We start from the raw sequence: 16,312 nt of genomic DNA on the forward strand, positions 1-16,312 counted from the left end.
ATAATAACGTTAACCGAGTAAAAATACCCCTCACTCACAAGTGTTACTGTCAAGTTCAACACAACAAAAGCAATATCTTTGGGCTACACTGCACATTGTTACATTGGACACTTTCTGCCTGTGGACATCTGTTCTACAAAGTGCAAGGAGAGCTTGATACCCTTTGTTGGCATAATTGATCTCTTTCAGACAGAGAGTACACCTGGCATACCCCTTTTTACCCACTGTGTGTATTGAGAAAGTGTGTGGTGTTCCTTTCACCTCTATAGTGGCATCCAGCTTAAGCCAGGCCCAGCTACACTTGATCCCTGAATTCACTTGTTTAACAAGCAACGCCTCATTTTCACCTAATTCTCTCATTTTGAAAATTAACCACATACTGTAGAGGGAAAACATTAGTTCACAGACAGTAGTTAGTTCGATAGCTAGTGAACTAGTTAACATTCTCCAAACGAGCATTACTCGTTGGCTTACAGCCAGTGTTGATCCAAAGCCCCCCACCCCGCCTAAACTTTTCTCATCAGATCTACACGAATCACGTAGGTCACCTATTTTGACTAGTTTGCATCCCTGAACTGTTTAATTGTTACCCGATTAAATTAATAATGTAACAATTAACTCATTAGGATTTGGGGCACCACGGAAGCACTTCGCTACACTCGCATTACCATCTGCTAACCATGTGTATGTGACCAATACAATTTGATTTGAGTTTATTTCTTCACCTCGTGTTGAGGTTCAGAGTTTCAACAATTTAAAACACGTAGCTCTCGCCTCACATTTCCTGGTCTAAAGGTTGATTCCTATTCCAAGCCTTTTATGCACTCTTGGTAAAAATGAGCTCTCTGACCTCCCCCAGGGCGTGGCTACTTAACCTCTCTAGGGTAGGGGGCAGTATTTTCACAGCCAGATGAAAAACGTACCCAAATTAAACGGCCTACTACTCGGGCCCAGGAACTAGAATATGCATATTATTAGTAGATTTGGATAGAAAACACTCTGAGGTTTCTAAAACTGTTTGAATGATGTCTGTGAGTATAACAGAACTCATATGGCAGGCAAAAACCTGAGAGAAATCTAACCAGGAAGTGAGAATTCTGGTACTTGTAGTCCTTTCAAGTCATTGCCTATCGAACACACAGTGACTTAGGGTTCATTTTGCACTTCTTAAGGCTTCCACTAGATGTCAACAGTCTTCAGAAAGTTGTTTGAGGCGTCTATGACGAACAGAGAGCAAACAGAGGAAGTTGGAAGTTGTTGACTCAGGAAGGTACTGGCGTTCATTGGCGCGCATTCACGAGAGTTAGCTGTGTTCCAAAACGTTTTTCAAGACATTGCAATCGTCCGGTTGGAATATTATTGAAGTTCTAAGTGATGAAGGCCCTAAAGATTGATGCTATACAACGTTTGACATGTTTGAACAAACGTAAATATAACTTTTTTTACTTTCGTCGTGACATTTTCCGCGTGCTTCCTACACTTGGAGTAGCCAACTGAACGCGCAAACAACAAGGAGCTATTTGGACATAAATTATGGACTATATCGAACAAAGCAACATTTATTGTGGACCTGGGATTCCTGGAAGTGCCATCTGATGAAGATCATCCAAGGTTAGTGATTAATTTTAGCTGTATTTCTGGTTTTTGTGACGCCGCTCCTTGCTTGGAAAATGGCTGTGTGGTTTTTCTTGTCTAGGTGCAGTCCTAACAATCTAATGTTATGCTTTCGCCGTAAAGCCTTTTTGAAATCGGACAGTGTGGTTGGATTAACGAGAAGTCTATCTTTAAAACCTGTTGGGGCTAGGGGGCAGTATTTTCACGGCCGGATGAAAAACGTACCCAATTTAACCTCTTACGTTTTGTTCGTGCGTTCTAGACACTATCCCAATGGTAAATAAGGGTCGTGCGCATGGCGCATAACGTGACAAAAGATTTCTAAATATTTCATTACCGTACTTCGAAGCATGTCAACCGCTGTTTAAAATCAATTTTTATACCAGTTTTCTCGTAAAAAAGCGATAATATTCCGACCGGGAATCTGTGTTTCGGTAAATAGAGGGAAAAACAGAAAGGCGGGGGCGGCCAGTGCACGAGCCTAAGCCCTTTGTCCTCTGATAGACCACTTAGCAAAAGCGCTCGTGTGTTTCAGCCAGGGCTTTGAATTACGTCATTCAACTTTTTCCCGGGCTCTGAGTGCCCATTGGAGCCGTAGGAAGTGTCACATAACAGCAGAGATCCTTTGTAATGGATAGAGATGACAAAGAAGGGCAAGAAATGGTCAGACAGAGTACTTCCTGTACAGAATCTTCTCACGTTTTGGCCTGCCAAATGAGTTTGGTTATACTCACAGACACCATTCAAACAGTTTTAGAAACTTTAGAGTGTTTTCTATCCAAAGCTAATAATTATATGCATATTCTAGTTTCTGGGCAGGACTAATAATCAGAATAAATCGGGTACGTTTTTTTATCCAGCTGTGAAAATACTGCCCCCTAGCCATAAGAGGTTAAGCCGCACCCACTGAATTAAAAAAATAATATTATTTTGAACCTAAATAAGCCGCACATATCTATAAGCCGCAGGTGCCTACCGGTCGGTACATTGAAACAAATTAACTTTACACAGGCTTTAACGAAACACGGCTTGTAACAAAAAATAAAACATTTGCAGTAAACAGTAGCCTACCAAGAAAGTCATTTGTCACCATCTTCCTCCTCCTGTGCACTGAAACCACTGAAGTCATCTCCTTTCAAAAAAATTGAAAGCGGGAAAAATCCATATATTAGCCACGTCATTGTTTAAGCCGCGAGGTTCAAAGCGTGGGAAAAAAGTTGCGGCTTATAGTCCGTAAATTACGGTACATCTAAAGTTCAATGTGTTTGCATTGCATTTTCAACTCTACTGATCTCCACGGTCACAAACTGTTACGTTAAATAGCAAATGTGCCTCTGCAATTTAGCCAACAGCTGGCAGATACGTGCGGGTAGGCTAGTCTACATGCTGAGATTATTATGGATACGTTTTATCCATAATATTTGTATTTCTCAAAATGGCGGTCAAGCATCGATCACGTCATCAGAATAAGATCCTCGATATTTATTAGAAAGGAGCATCAAGATCACTGTGCACTTTCCACACCCTATGAAGTTCGTAACTTATTTCACCTGTAGCCTAATAAACTGCATGGTTTCCCGAGTCACAGTGGGAGGACCACAAACACACACACACCCACCCACCATCTCGCATAATACATTTTACAGGCACAAAAAGATCCCACCATGTCGAAAGCACAAATTATCTGTCTGCATTTATACAATTGTACCGAAACTACTTGTTTCCCTCACAGCTATACTGATCTTTTTTAAATTTTATATACGGTATAACTTTACTCACATAAACATGGTTAATGATGAAAAATAATATTACATCGCTATTGACTGCTGGTTTGTGTACAAGTGGTAGCATCACGAGTAAGTGAGCATTAAGCAGTAGCTGAAAGAAGGGAGGCTCGTGGACCCCGCATGAGCAGAAATCTCCGTATTTTTTTTAGCAACAGCATGTTGGATTCCAGAAAATCCAAAACCGCAGCCACTCCATATTACTAATAACCTGTATCCATGATTTCCCTTAGTGGTTTTAATGGCCATCTGCTGGAGTTTGTTCGATTGGCATGGTGGTGGTTACTTTGACCATATTGCATTGTTTAAGATTTACAAACAATTTCTCAGAACATTGTGAAGAGCTTTCCTTCTGGCTGAGTCAGAGACAAGCTGTCTTGATGCTTCATGTTGCTAGGCTATGGACGACCATGTTCCCAGTAGGACATTTTAAGTTCACACCTGAAGAAATGTGTAATATTCATATGCACAGAAAAAAAGACACTTACCAGAAATAAAAAAGTAGGAAACGTGTTCCCTTTCCTTAAATTGTTTATTTAAAAAGAAAAATCACACTATTCCATACAAGTTAAGCAACACACACACACACACACACACACACACACACACACGGGAAGACGACACTGTCACATTAATTACCTTTCCACACAAGCGGTGGGGAGGCATTCGTAACGAAGTCTCCCTCCCCCTATTCCTCGCTCTCTCCCTATTCCTCGCTCTCTCCCTCTCCCTCTCCCTCCCTGGCTCTCTCCCTCTCCCTCCCTGGCTCGCTCCTTCTCTCTTTCTCTCTCCCTCCCTCTCGCTCGCTCCCTCCCTCCCTCTCTCTCTCTCTCTCGCGCTCTCTCTTCCTCTCTCGCGCTCTCTCTTCCTCTCTCCCTCCCTCTTTCTCTCCCTCCCTCCCTCTTTCTCTCTCTCCCTCCCTCACCCTTTCTCTCTCTCCCTCCCTCTTTCTCTCCCTCGCTCTCTCCCTCCCTCGCTCTCTCCCTCCCTCGCTCTCTCCCTCCCTCGCTCTCTCCCTCCCTCCCTCCCTCGCTCTCTCCCTCTCTCCCTCTCTGCTCGCTCTCTCCCTCCCTCCCTCCCTCCCTCCCTCGACTCCTCCTCCCCTCCCTCGCTCTCCTCGCTCTCATCCCTCCCTCCCTCCCTCGCTCTCTCCCTCCCTCCCTCCCTCGCTCTCTCCCTCTCTCCCTCCCTCGCTCCCTCCCTCCTCCCTCGCTCCCTCCCTCGCTCTCCCTCTCCCCCCTTCGCTCTCTCCCTCTTCCTATCCCTAGCTCTCTCCCTCTTCCTATCCCTAGCTCTCTCCCTCGTTCGCTCTCTCCCTCATCCTCGCTCTCGCCCTCATCCTTGCTCTCGCCCTCTCCCTCGCTCTCGCCCTCTCCCTCGCTCTCTCCCTCGCTCTCGCTCTCTCCCTCGCTCTCGCCCTCTCCCTCGCTCTCTCCCTCGCTCTCTCCATCATCCTCGCCCTCTCCCTCGCTCTCTCCCTCATCCTCGCCCTCTCCCTCGCCCTCTCCCTCTCCCTCGCCCTCTCCCTCGCTCTCTCCCTGTCCCTCGCTCTCTCCCTGTCCCTCGCTCTCTCCCTGTCCCTCGCTCTCGTCCTCTCCGCCTCGCTCTCAATCACTCGCCCGCACCTCTCTCCCTCGCGCTCCTCCCTCGCCTCATCTCGTCTTTCCTCGTTCCGCTCTCCGCTCGGGCTCTCCCTCGTTCTCCCCTCTTCCTCGCTCGCTCTCCCTCCCTCGCTCGCTCTCCCTCGCTTTCCCTCTTCCTCGCTCCCTCGTCTCTCCCTCTCCTCCTCGTTCTCTCCCTCTCTCCCTTTCCCACACCCACTCGCTCCCACTCACCTACATCGCTCCAATCCCCCCCCCCATCGGGCAACCCTCCCCCCCTCGGTTGCCTACCCTCCCAGCTTCAGCAGCCTTCGCTCGCCCCTTCCTTCCTCCCTCCCTCCCCCTCGCTCGCATGCTCCCTCACCTTCCCTCCCTCGCTCACCCTCTCCCTCTCCCGCTCCCTTACATGCTCCCTCTCCCTCTCTCCCTCTCCCCGCGCTCCCTCGATCCCTCCCCCGCACTCCCTCGCTCCCTCTCCCTTGCTCTCTCCCTCTTCCTATCCCTCTCCCTAGCACTCTTCCTCTCCCTCACACTCTTCCTCGTTCTCTCCCTATCCCTCGCTCCCTCCCTCCCTCTCCCTTTCTATCCCTCGCTCTCCCTAGCAGACTCCGACTCCCTCTCCCTCGCTCTCTCCCTCTTCCTATCCCTCTCCCTCTCCCTTTCTATCCCTCGCTCTCCCTCTCCCTAGCAGACTCCGACTCCCTCGCACTCTCCCTCGCACTCTTCCAGTTCCTTGTTCTCTCCCTCGCTCTCTCCCTATCCCTCGCTCCCTCCCTCCCCCTTGCTCGCTCGCTCTCTCCCTATCCCTCGCTCTCTCCCTATCCCTCGCTCCCTCCCTCCCCCTCGCTCGCTCTCCCGCTCTCTCTCTCCCTATTCCGCGCTCTCTCTCTCTCTCTCTCTCCCTATTCCTATTCCGCGCTCTCTCCCTCTCCCTATTCCGCACCCTCTCCCTATTCCGCGCCCTCTCCCTATTCCGCGCTCTCTTTCCCCCTCTCCCTATTCCGCGCTCTCTTTCCCCCTCTCCCTATTCCGCGCTCTCTTTCCCCCTCTCCCTATTGCGCGCTCTCTTTCCCCCCCTCCCTATTCCGCGCTCTCTCTCTCCCCCTCCCTATTCCTCGCTCTCTCCCTCCCCCTCCCTATTCCGCGCTCTCCCCCCCTCCCTATTCCGCGCTCTCCCTATTCCGCGCTCTCCCTATTCCGCGCTCTCCCTATTCCGCGCTCTCCCCCCCTCCCTATTCCGCGCTCTCCCTATTCCGCGCTCTCCCTATTCCGCGCTCTCCCTATTCCGCGCTCTCTCTCTCCCTCTCCCTATTCCGCGCTCTCTCTCTCCCTCTCTCTATTCCGCGGTCTCCCTCCCTCTCCCTATTCCGCGCTCTCCCTCCCTCTCCCTATCGCGCGCTCTCCCTCCCTCTCCCTATCGCGCGCTCTCCCTCTCTCTCCCTATCGCGCGCTCTCCCCTCTCCCTATCGCGCGCTCTCCCTCTCCCTATCGCGCACTCTCCCTATCGCGCGCTCTCCCTCTCTCCCTATCGCGCGCTCTCCCTCTCCCCTATCGCGCGCTCTCCCTCCCCCCCTATTGTGCGCTCTCTCTCCCTCTCTCCCTATTGCTCGCTCTCTCCCCCTCTCCCTATTGCGCGCTCTCTCTCCCCCTCCCTATTGCGCGCTCTCTCCCCCTCTCCCTATTGCGCGCTCTCTCTCCCCCTCTCCCTATTGCGCGCTCTCTCCCCCTCTCCCTATTGCGCGCTCATCGTCCCCCCTCTCCCTATTGCGCTCCTCTCTCCCCCCTCTCCCTATGCGCGCTCTCTCTCCCCCCTCTCCCTATTGCGCGCTCTCTCTCCCCCTCTCCCTATTGCGCGCTCTCTCTCCCCCTCTCCCTATTGCGCGCTCTCTCCCCCCCCCTCTCCCTATTGCGCGCTCTCTCTCCCCCTCTCCCTATTGCGCGCTCTCTCTCCCCCTCTCCCTATTGCTCGCTCTCTCTCCCCCCTCTCCCTATTGCGCGCTCTCTCCCCCTCTCCCTATTGCGCGCTCTCCCCCCCTCTCCCTATTGCGCGCTCTCTCCCCCTCTCCCTATTGCGCGCTCTCTCCCCCTCTCCCTATTGCGCGCTCTCTCCCCCTCTCCCTATTGCGCGCTCTCTCTCCCCCTCTCCCTATTGCGCGCTCTCTCTCCCCCTCTCCCTATTGCGCGCTCTCTCTCCCCCTCTCCCTATTGCGCGCTCTCTCTCCCCCTCTCCCTATTGCGCGCTCTCTCTCCCCCTCCCCCTATTGCGCGCTCTCTCTCCCCCTCTCCCTATTGCGCGCTCTCTCCCCCTCTCGCGCGCTCTCTCCCCTTCTCCCTATTGCGCGCTCTCTACCCTTCTCCCTATTGCGCGCTCTCCCCCTCTCCCTATTGCGCGCTCTCTCCCCCTCTCCCTATTGCGCGCTCTCTCTCTCTCCGCGCTCTCTCCCTCTCCGCGCTCTCTCTCCCTCTCCCCTACTCCGCGCTCTCTCTCCCTCTCCCCTACTCCGCGCTCTCTCTCCATCTCCCCTACTCCGCGCTCTCTCTCCATCTCCCCTACTCCGCGCTCTCTCTCCCTCTCCCCTACTCCGCGCTCTCTCTCCCACTCCCCTACTCCGCGCTCTCTCTCCCACTCCCCTACTCCGCGCTCTCTCTCCCTCTCCCCTACTCCGCGCTCTCTCTCCCTCTCCCCTACTCCGCGCTCTCTCTCCCTCTCCCCTACTCCGCGCTCTCTCTCCCTCTCCCCTACTCCGCGCTCTCTCTCCCTCTCCCCTACTCCGCGCTCTCTCTCCCTCTCCCCTACTCCGCGCTCTCTCTCCCCTCTCCCCTACTCCGCGCTCTCTCTCACTCTCCCCTACTCCGCGCTGTCTCCCTCTCCCCTACTCCGCGCTCTCCCTACTCCGCGCTCTCCCTACTCCGCGCTCTCTCTCTCCCTACTCCGCGCTCTCTCTCTCTCCCTACTCCGCGCTCTCTCTCTCTCTCTCCCTCTCCGCGCTCTCTCTCTCCCTCCCTCTCCGCGCTCTCTCTCTCTCCCTCTCCGCGCTCTCTCTCTCTCTCCCCTCTCAGCGCTCTCTCTCTCCCTCTCCGCGCTCTCTCTCTCTCTCAAATCTCCGCCTCTCTCTCTCTCTCTCTCCCTCTCCGCGCTCTCCCTCTCTCTCCCTCTCCGCGCTCTCTCTCTCTCTCCCTCTCCGCGCTCTCAATCTCTCTCTCCCCCTCTCCCGCTCTCTCTCGCTCTCCCTCTCCCCGCTCTCTCTCGCTCTCCCTCCCGCGCTCTCTCTCGCTCTCCCTCTCCGCGCGCTCTCTCTCGCTCTCCCTCTCCGCGCTCTCTCTCGCTCTCCCTCTCCGCGCTCTCTCTCGCTCTCCCTCTCCGCGCTCTCTCTCGCTCTCCCTCTCCGCGCTCTCTCTCGCTCTCTCCCTCTCCGCGCGCTCTCTCGCTCTCCCTCTCCGCGCGCTCTCCGCTCTCCCCTCTCCGCGCTCTCGCTCTCTCCTCTCCCTCTCCGCGCTCCTCCTCTCTCCGCGCTCTCTCGTCTCCCTCTCGCTCTCCCCGCTCCGCGCTCTCTCTCTCCTCTCGCTCTCCCCCTCTCCGCGCTCTCATCTCGCTCTCCCTCTCCGCGCTCTCTCTCGCTCTCCCCTCGCGCTCTCTCTCGCTCTCCCTCTCCGCGCTCTCTCTCGCTCTCCCTCTCCGCGCTCTCTCTCGCTCCCTCTCTCCGCGCTCTCTCTCGCTCTCCCTCTCTCCCTCCCTCTCCGCGCTCTCTCTCGCTCTCCCTCTCCGCGCTCTCTCTCTCTCCCTCCCCCTCCCGCGCTCTCGCTCTCCCTCTCCGCGTCTCCTCTCTCTCCGTCGCCGCTCTCTCTCTCTCTCGCCTCTCTCCTCTCCTCGTCCTCTCCTCTCTCTCTTCCCCTCCTCTCTCTCCGCCCTCTCTCCCTCTCTTTCTCGCCCTCTCCCGGCTCTCTCTCCTCTCTCGCCCTTTTCTCCCTCCTCCTCTCTCTCTCTCTCTCTCTCTCTCTCTCGCCCTCTCCGCGCTCTCTCTCTCTCCCTCCCTCTCTGCGCTCTCTCTCTCCCTCCCTCTCCGCGCTCTCTCTCTCCCTCCCTCTCCGCGCTCTCTCTCTCCCTCCCTCTCCGCGCTCTCTCTCTCTCCCTCCCTCTCCGCGCTCTCTCTCTCTCCCCCCTCTCCGCGCTCTCTCTCTCCCTCCCTCTCCGCGCTCTCTCTCTCTCTCCCTCCCTCTCCGCGCTCTCTCTCCTCCCCCCTCTCCGCGCTCTCTCTCTCTCCTCCCTCTCCGCGCTCTCTCTCTCTCCCTCCCTCTCCGCGCTCTCCCCCTCTCCCTCTCCGCGCTCTCCCCCTCTCCCTCCCTCTCCGCGCTCTCCCCCTCTCCCTCCCTCTCCCCCTCTCTCCCCCTCTCCGCGCTCTCTCTCTCTCCCCCTCTCCGCGCTCGCTCTCTCTCTCTCCCCCCTCTCCGCGCTCTCTCTCTCTCTCTCCCCCTCTCCGCGCTCTCTCTCTCTCTCCCCCTCTCCGCGCTCTCTCTCTCTCTCCCCCTCTCCGCGCTCTCTCTCTCTCCCCCTCTCCCGCGCTCTCCCTCTCCCTACTCCGCGCTCTCCCTCTCCCTACTCCGCGCTCTCCCTCTCCCTACTCCGCGCTCTCCCTCTCCCTACTCCGCGCTCTCCCTCTCCCTACTCCGCGCTCTCCCTCTCCCTACTCCGCGCTCTCCCTCTCCCTACTCCGCGCTCTCCCTCTCCCTACTCCGCGCTCTCCCTCTCCCTACTCCGCGCTCCTCCCCTCTCCCTACTCCGCGCTCTCCCTCTCCCTACTCCGCGCTCTCTCTCTCCCTACTCCGCGCTCTCTCTCTCCCTACTCCGCGCTCTCTCTCTCCCTACTCCGCGCTCTCTCTCTCCCTACTCCGCGCTCTCTCTCTCCCTACTCCGCGCTCTCTCCCACTACTCCGCGCTCTCTCTCCTACAGCCGCACGCATCTCAGATCCACTCTCGCGCTACTCATTCCACTCCTCTACTCCGCGCTCATCGTCCCACTCCCCTACGCCGCGCTTCTCATCCCTCTCTCCTACTTCCTGCCGTGCGCTCTTCACTCCTCCCTACTCCGCGCGTCTCCCTACTCCGCGCTCCATCATCCGACTACCGCGCTCTATCCTACTCCGCGCTCTCCCTACTCCGCGCTCTCCCTACTTCCGACGCCTCCTCCTACCTACGCGCTGCTCCTCTTCTCTTCTCATCCCGTCTCCGCGCTCTCCTCTCTCTCTGTCTCATCTCTCTCTCCTCCTCGCGCGCTTCTCTTCTCTCTCTCACATCCTCTCCCTCTCCAGCGCGCCAGTCTCTCGCTCTCTCTCTCTTCCGCTGCTCCTCAATCTCTCTCTCCCTCTCCGCGCTCTCTCTCTCTCTCTCCCTCTCCCCGCTCTCTCTCGCTCTCCCTCTCCCTCTCCGCGCTCTCTCTCGCTCTCCCTCTCTCCCTCTCCGCGCTCTCTCTCTCTCCCCTCCGCGCTCTCTCTCTCTCCCTCTCCGCGCTCTCTCTCTCCCTCCCTCTCCGCGCTCTCTCTCTCCCTCCCTCTCCGCGCTCTCTCTCTCCCTCCCTCTCCGCGCTCTCTCTCTCCCTCTCCGCTCTCTCTCTCCCCTCCTCCTCGCTCTCTCTCTCTCCCTCTCCGCGCTCTCTCTCTCCTCTCCGCGCTCTCTCTCTCTCTCCCTCTCTCCGCTCTCTCCTCTCCCTCTCCGCGCTCTCTCTCTCCCTCTCCGCGCTCTCTCTCTCTCCCTCTCCGCGCTCTCTCTCTCTCTCTCCTCTCTCCCTCTCCGCGCTCTCTCTCTCTCTCTCTCCTCTCCGCTCTCTCTCTCTCCCGCCTCTCTCTCCCTCTCCGCGCTCTCTCTCTCTCTCTCTCCCTCTCCGCGCTCTCTCTCTCTCTCTCTCTCTCCGCGCTCTCAATCTCTCTCTCCCTCTCCGCGCTCTCTCTCGCTCTCCCTCTCCCCGCTCTCTCTCGCTCTCCCTCTCCGCGCTCTCTCTCGCTCTCCCTCTCCCTCTCCGCGCTCTCTCTCGCTCTCCCTCTCCGCGCTCTCCCTCTCGCTCTCCCTCTCCCTCTCCGCGCTCTCTCTCGCTCTCCCTCTCCGCGCTCGTCTCTCTCTCGCTCTCCCTCTCCGCGCTCTCTCTCGCTCTCCCTCTCCGCGCTCTCTCTCGCTCTCCCTCTCCGCGCTCTCTCTCGCTCTCCCCTCTCCGCGCGCTCTCTCGCTCCCCCTCGCTCGCTCTCCGTCGCTCGCTCCATCCCTCCCTCGCTCCCTCCCGCTCGCTCTCTCCCTCTTCCTATCCCTCTCTCTCCCTCGCTCCCTCCCTCGCGCCCTCTCCCCCTCCCTCTCCCTCCCTCCCCTGCCTCCTGTTCCCCCTCAAGCCTCCTGTTCCCCCTCTCTCTCAATCCTCCTCCCCCCTCTCTCTCAATCCTCCTCCCCCCTCCCTCTCTCTCTCTATCCTCCTCCCCCCTCTCTCTCTCCATCCTCCTCCCCCTCTCTCTCTCTCCATCCTCCACCCCCCTCTCTCTCAACCCTCCTCCCCCTCTCTCATTCCTCCACCCCCCCAATCCTCCTCCCCCTCTCAACCCTCCTCCCCCTCACATCCTCCTCCCCCCTCACATCCTCCTCCTCCCCCCTCACATCCTCCTCCTCCCCCCTCACATCCTCCTCCCCCTCTCTCAATCCTCCTCCCCCTCTCTCAATCCTCCTTCCCCCTCTCTCAATCCTCCTCCCCCCTCTCTCAATCCTCCTCCCCCTCTCTCTCAATCCTCCTCCCCCCTCTCTCTCAATCCTCCTCCCCCCCTCTCTCTGTCCTCCTCCCCCCTCTCTCTGTCCTCCTCCCCCCTCTCTCTCTCAAGCCTCCTCCCCCCTCTCTCTCAAGCCTCCTCCCCCCTCTCTCTCAAGCCTCCTCCCCCCTCTCTCTCAACCCTCCTCCCCCCTCTCTCTCAACCCTCCTCCCCCCTCTCTCTCAACCCTCCTCCCCCCTCTCTCTCAATCCTCCTCCCCCCCTCTCTCAATCCTCCCCCCCCTCTCTCTCAATCCTCCCCCCCTCTCTCTCATTACTGAAGCACACAGAGAGAGAGAGAGAGAGACTGTGCATCCCCACAGAAGTCTGTTCAATTACACCTGCTGCTGGGTCCCTGCTAGGACAACTAATGGAACGCAGCTTGACTCCTGTCAGCCTTGCCGCTAGCCCGGGAGAAAGCTTCATTTAGCCCATCAAACGCCAAGCCAAGTCCCAGTGCCGACCTAGGCCCACCTCAGCCGCATGCTCCACATTCCCTTCTTTCCTCCCTCTTTTTATTTGCTTTCCTCACCCGTTCGACGACATGTTGCATTGCACTTCCATCCTGCCTGACCTGTTCATGAAAATAGTATTTTTCTAATCTAAATGTTTCTAGATATGGTAGAAAACGCACCACAAGCATTTTGCTACACCCGCAAAATGTTATTTGATGAAAATATAGCACAACTTTTAACAACACTTTGTTTATTCAGTGCTCAATGCTTAATAAGACTAAATCTACCCATATGAAATGAAGATACAGATAATGGGGATCATTAACCTGTCTGGGCTAGGGAGCAGTATTTTCACGGCCAGATAAAAAACGTACCCGATTTAAACTGGTTACTACTCTTGCCCAGAAACGAGAATATGCATATTATTAGTAGATTTGGATAGAAAACACTCTGAAGTTTCTAAAACTGTTTGAATGGTGTCTGTGAGTATAACAGAACTCATATGGCAGGCCAAAACCTGAGAAAATTCCAAGCAGCAAGTGGCCTGTCTCGAGAATTTGTTGTAGTTCTTTTGATTCTCTATCGAAACTACAGTATCTGTGGGGTTACGTTGCACTTTCTAAGGCTTCCATTGGCTCTCTAAAACCTTCAGAAAGCGGATTGAGGCGTCTTCTGTCTCTGGGCAGAGTACAGTAGCTCAATTTCTCAGTGGTCTGCCTGGTGACAAAGAGATTGGATATGCGCATTCACGCGAGCACGCTGTTTTTTCTTTTCCTCTTTGAAAGAATACACTATTGTCCGGTTGGAATATTATCGCTATTTTACGAGAAAAATACCATAAAAAATGATTTTAAACAGCCTTTGACATGCTTCTAAGTACGGTAATGGAACATTATGAATTTTTTTGTCTCAAAATGCACTCACGCGTTACCCTTTGGATAGTGACCTGAACACACAAACAAAATGCCGGTATTTGGACATAACTATGGATTATTTGGAACAAAAACAAAATTTATTGTGGAAGTAGCAGTCCTGGGAGTGCATTCTGACAATATTCAGCAAAGGTAATACAATATTTCTAATACTAATTCTGAGTTTAGTGTGCCCCGAACTTGGCGGGTGTCAAAATAGCAAGCCGTGATGGCTGAGCGATGTACTCAGAATATGTGCTTTCGCCGAAAAGCTATTTTAAAATCTGACATAGCGATTGCATAAAGGAGTTCTGTATTTATAATTCTTAAAATAATTGTTATGTATTTTGTCAATGTTTATGATGAGTAATTTAGTAAATTCACCGGAAGTTTTTGGTGGGAATGCATGTTCTGAACATCACACGCCAATGTAAAAAGCTGTTTTTGGATATAAATATGAACTTCATTGAACAAAACATACATGTATTGTATAACATAATGTCCTAGGAGTGTCATCTGATGAAGATCAAAAGGTTAGTGCTTCATTTAGCTGTGTTTTGAGTTTTTGTGACATATATGCTTGCTTGGAAAATGGCTGTGTGATTATTTTGGTCTATGTACTCTCCTAACATAATCTAATGTTTTGCTTTCACTGTAAAGCCTTTTTGAAATCGGACAATGTGGTTAGATTAACGAGAGTCTTATCTTTAAAATTGTGTAAAATAGTCGTATGTTTGAAAAATTGAAATTATTGCATCTTTTAGGTTTTTGTATTTCGCGCCACGCTGTTCCACTGGCTGTTGAATAGAGTGGGACAGTCACGTCCCACCTAGCCCAGAGAGGTTAATAAAATACAAATACCCACACACTGATGAATGCTCCCGATGTTTTTTTGTGCAACATTTCAACCCAGCAGGAGCACTCATCAGTGGACAGGGATCTATTCCCTATTTTTGGTTTACTTTGTGTACCCAGCACCTGCAACTTCCTGGATATGCGTACACTATGTTGGACAAAAGCGTATTCATGTCATCACAGCCCAAAGAAAATTGACAACACACTTTATTTTGACCTTAAAGTGCTGATAATGATAATCTAGGCTAAGCTATCCTTGGATCAAGGCTAAGATGCGGTGCAGTACAGTGCTGTGCTGTCAATTGGGAAACAGCAATGGTGTAAGGGATACAACAGTGTTGTGATTGGGACACCAAATTCTGTGGCTTACCTAGCGTGGGGGGTCCTAGGTAGAGTGGGGGGCATCACTGGTGCTGGGGTGGCTTTGAAAATGCTTTGGGACACCACAGGAGAGGTGGCTATATCCCTCCTGGACTTGTTATGACAGGGCTCTGCATATGGAGGACAACAAAAAAAATGGACTTCAGAACCCTAATGAAGGAGACTATGAAGCAGGGATGGCTAACTGGCAGCCCATGGATACAGAGCTGTCACACACAAATGCACACAACCTACCAGGGGAGTGTATGGAGTTTTGCAGGGGGATGTGTGCAGTATTGTCTTTGTGTGGAGGTACTTCTTGTTCTGCTGCCAAGTCCTCTGCATCGTCACACCCTCTCATCTCACTGCAGAGACACACACAGTCAAGCTTTGTAAGCTAAAGGTTGGATTACTAGATACAAAAATGCCAGTTATTCAGAGAGCGAGAGATGGAGAGGAAAGAGTGTGTGAGAGATTGAGTGAGGTGATTCCAAGGCTTTACCTGAGTAGTGCATGGCTGTTGGGTAAAGGATCAGTCCCATTTCTGGACATGGAGTGGCTGAGTTCGTCTAAAGTGGCTTGCTGGAACCTGCAAGACACAACATTAAGTACAGGCCAAGACCGACAGCGGTAGGGGTAGGAAAGCAGTAAGACATGTTCCAAGTTATGATATCTACCAGTAAATACTGTCGTGTCTTTGGCTATGCCGGATTAAGTGATATGACATGCTAACTTATAAAATTATTTCTCTGTAATTAATATTACCTGATTAAGCTAATCATGTAAATGTAATTAACTAGAAAGTCGGGGCCCCACAGAAGAACGTTTATAGAGCTGTTATCTTCCGAATAAACTCTTAAAATACTTAGTAATATTTTACATCGATAGCAGTCAATATTAACCCTTATCTTATTTTCAGTCTCATCATGAAAGTTGTAAATTCTTGGTTATCTTCACGAACCCTGGCTAACAAGTTGAATCAGCAATATTGGGTTTAATTATTTATTTACTAAATACCTAACTAATCACACAGAATTACAAATACACAGAATACAATGATGTCATACAGAAAACGTCCTGGTGAACGGAGCCTGTATCATGGCTGGTTACACAAAGGAAAGGGGGGTTGGGCTTGAATGAAAGAGCGGGAAGATTTAGGAACAAAGAAACAGCAGCTATGCTATCGTAAATACATTATCTTATGCATTCTAAATTACCGCCCATTTGGAAAAGGAAAATGCAATAAATATTTACTCTGAGCTGCGCTTCGGTAGATTGGTCGTAGATGCTGGCCGGGTTGGCCAACAGATCTTCCTGTAGTGGAAGAATGTCTCTAGTGGTAATGGATACGTGGTGGTATCTTCGTCTGGTTGTTAGACTGGATCCGTCGTCCGTCCTTTCCTAGCCCACAATAGCAGCGGCTAACTCAACGGCTAGGAAGTATCACTTCTGTAGTGAATAAGCTCAAAGTTCATACCATTCGCCATCAAAGCTCACGCCGAGGTTGGCTTAGTTCTGTCCTTGATATGGTTTAGTTAACATGTGTGTCCTTCTGACGCAGGCTGCAGACCTCCCGTACTGGAACACACTGAATGTATTTTCGTCAAAAGCTTATATAGTGGAGAGGGGGGAAGGAGGCGTTTCATCGTTTATAACCCCATGTCTCTACAAAGGGTTGGGCCACTGATCGGGCAGGGCACTTTCCTTATGAAAACCCAATTCTCTCATTTGGAAGCTAAAATTACATTTAATCTCCTAACAAACAATTTCAATATCAAACATTTCAATTGCATAACAATTCCATGTGACTCTGATAACTAGAGGGTGTATACTTTCTCAGGTACAGTTTATGTCGTCCTGTCATCAATCATAATGTCTCAGATAACAATGAACTGACATACATACTCATTACGTTATCAAGCATATTTCCAACTGGTTTTATTATCAAAAGATGGT

At 52.8% G+C, this 16,312-nt stretch overlaps 1 protein-coding gene across 2 annotated transcripts in view; it reads right to left on the minus strand.

The window, feature by feature from the left end:
• Window positions 1-16,312, minus strand: part of kiaa1328 (KIAA1328 ortholog) — a 44,061-nt gene that overhangs the window by 10,582 nt on the left and 17,167 nt on the right. For both annotated transcript variants that reach the window (XM_029775774.1, XM_029775775.1), the window contains exons 8-10: window positions 14,859-14,945; window positions 14,612-14,721; window positions 14,367-14,487 (exon numbers count right to left, since the gene is read on the minus strand). In XM_029775774.1, the coding sequence (XP_029631634.1) occupies window positions 14,367-14,487; window positions 14,612-14,721; window positions 14,859-14,945 (318 nt within the window). The remainder of the gene's footprint in view (window positions 1-14,366; window positions 14,488-14,611; window positions 14,722-14,858; window positions 14,946-16,312) is intronic.

The sequence above is a fragment of the Salmo trutta genome, chromosome 14 (genome assembly GCF_901001165.1).
Source record: "Salmo trutta chromosome 14, fSalTru1.1, whole genome shotgun sequence".
NCBI lineage: Eukaryota > Metazoa > Chordata > Actinopteri > Salmoniformes > Salmonidae > Salmo > Salmo trutta.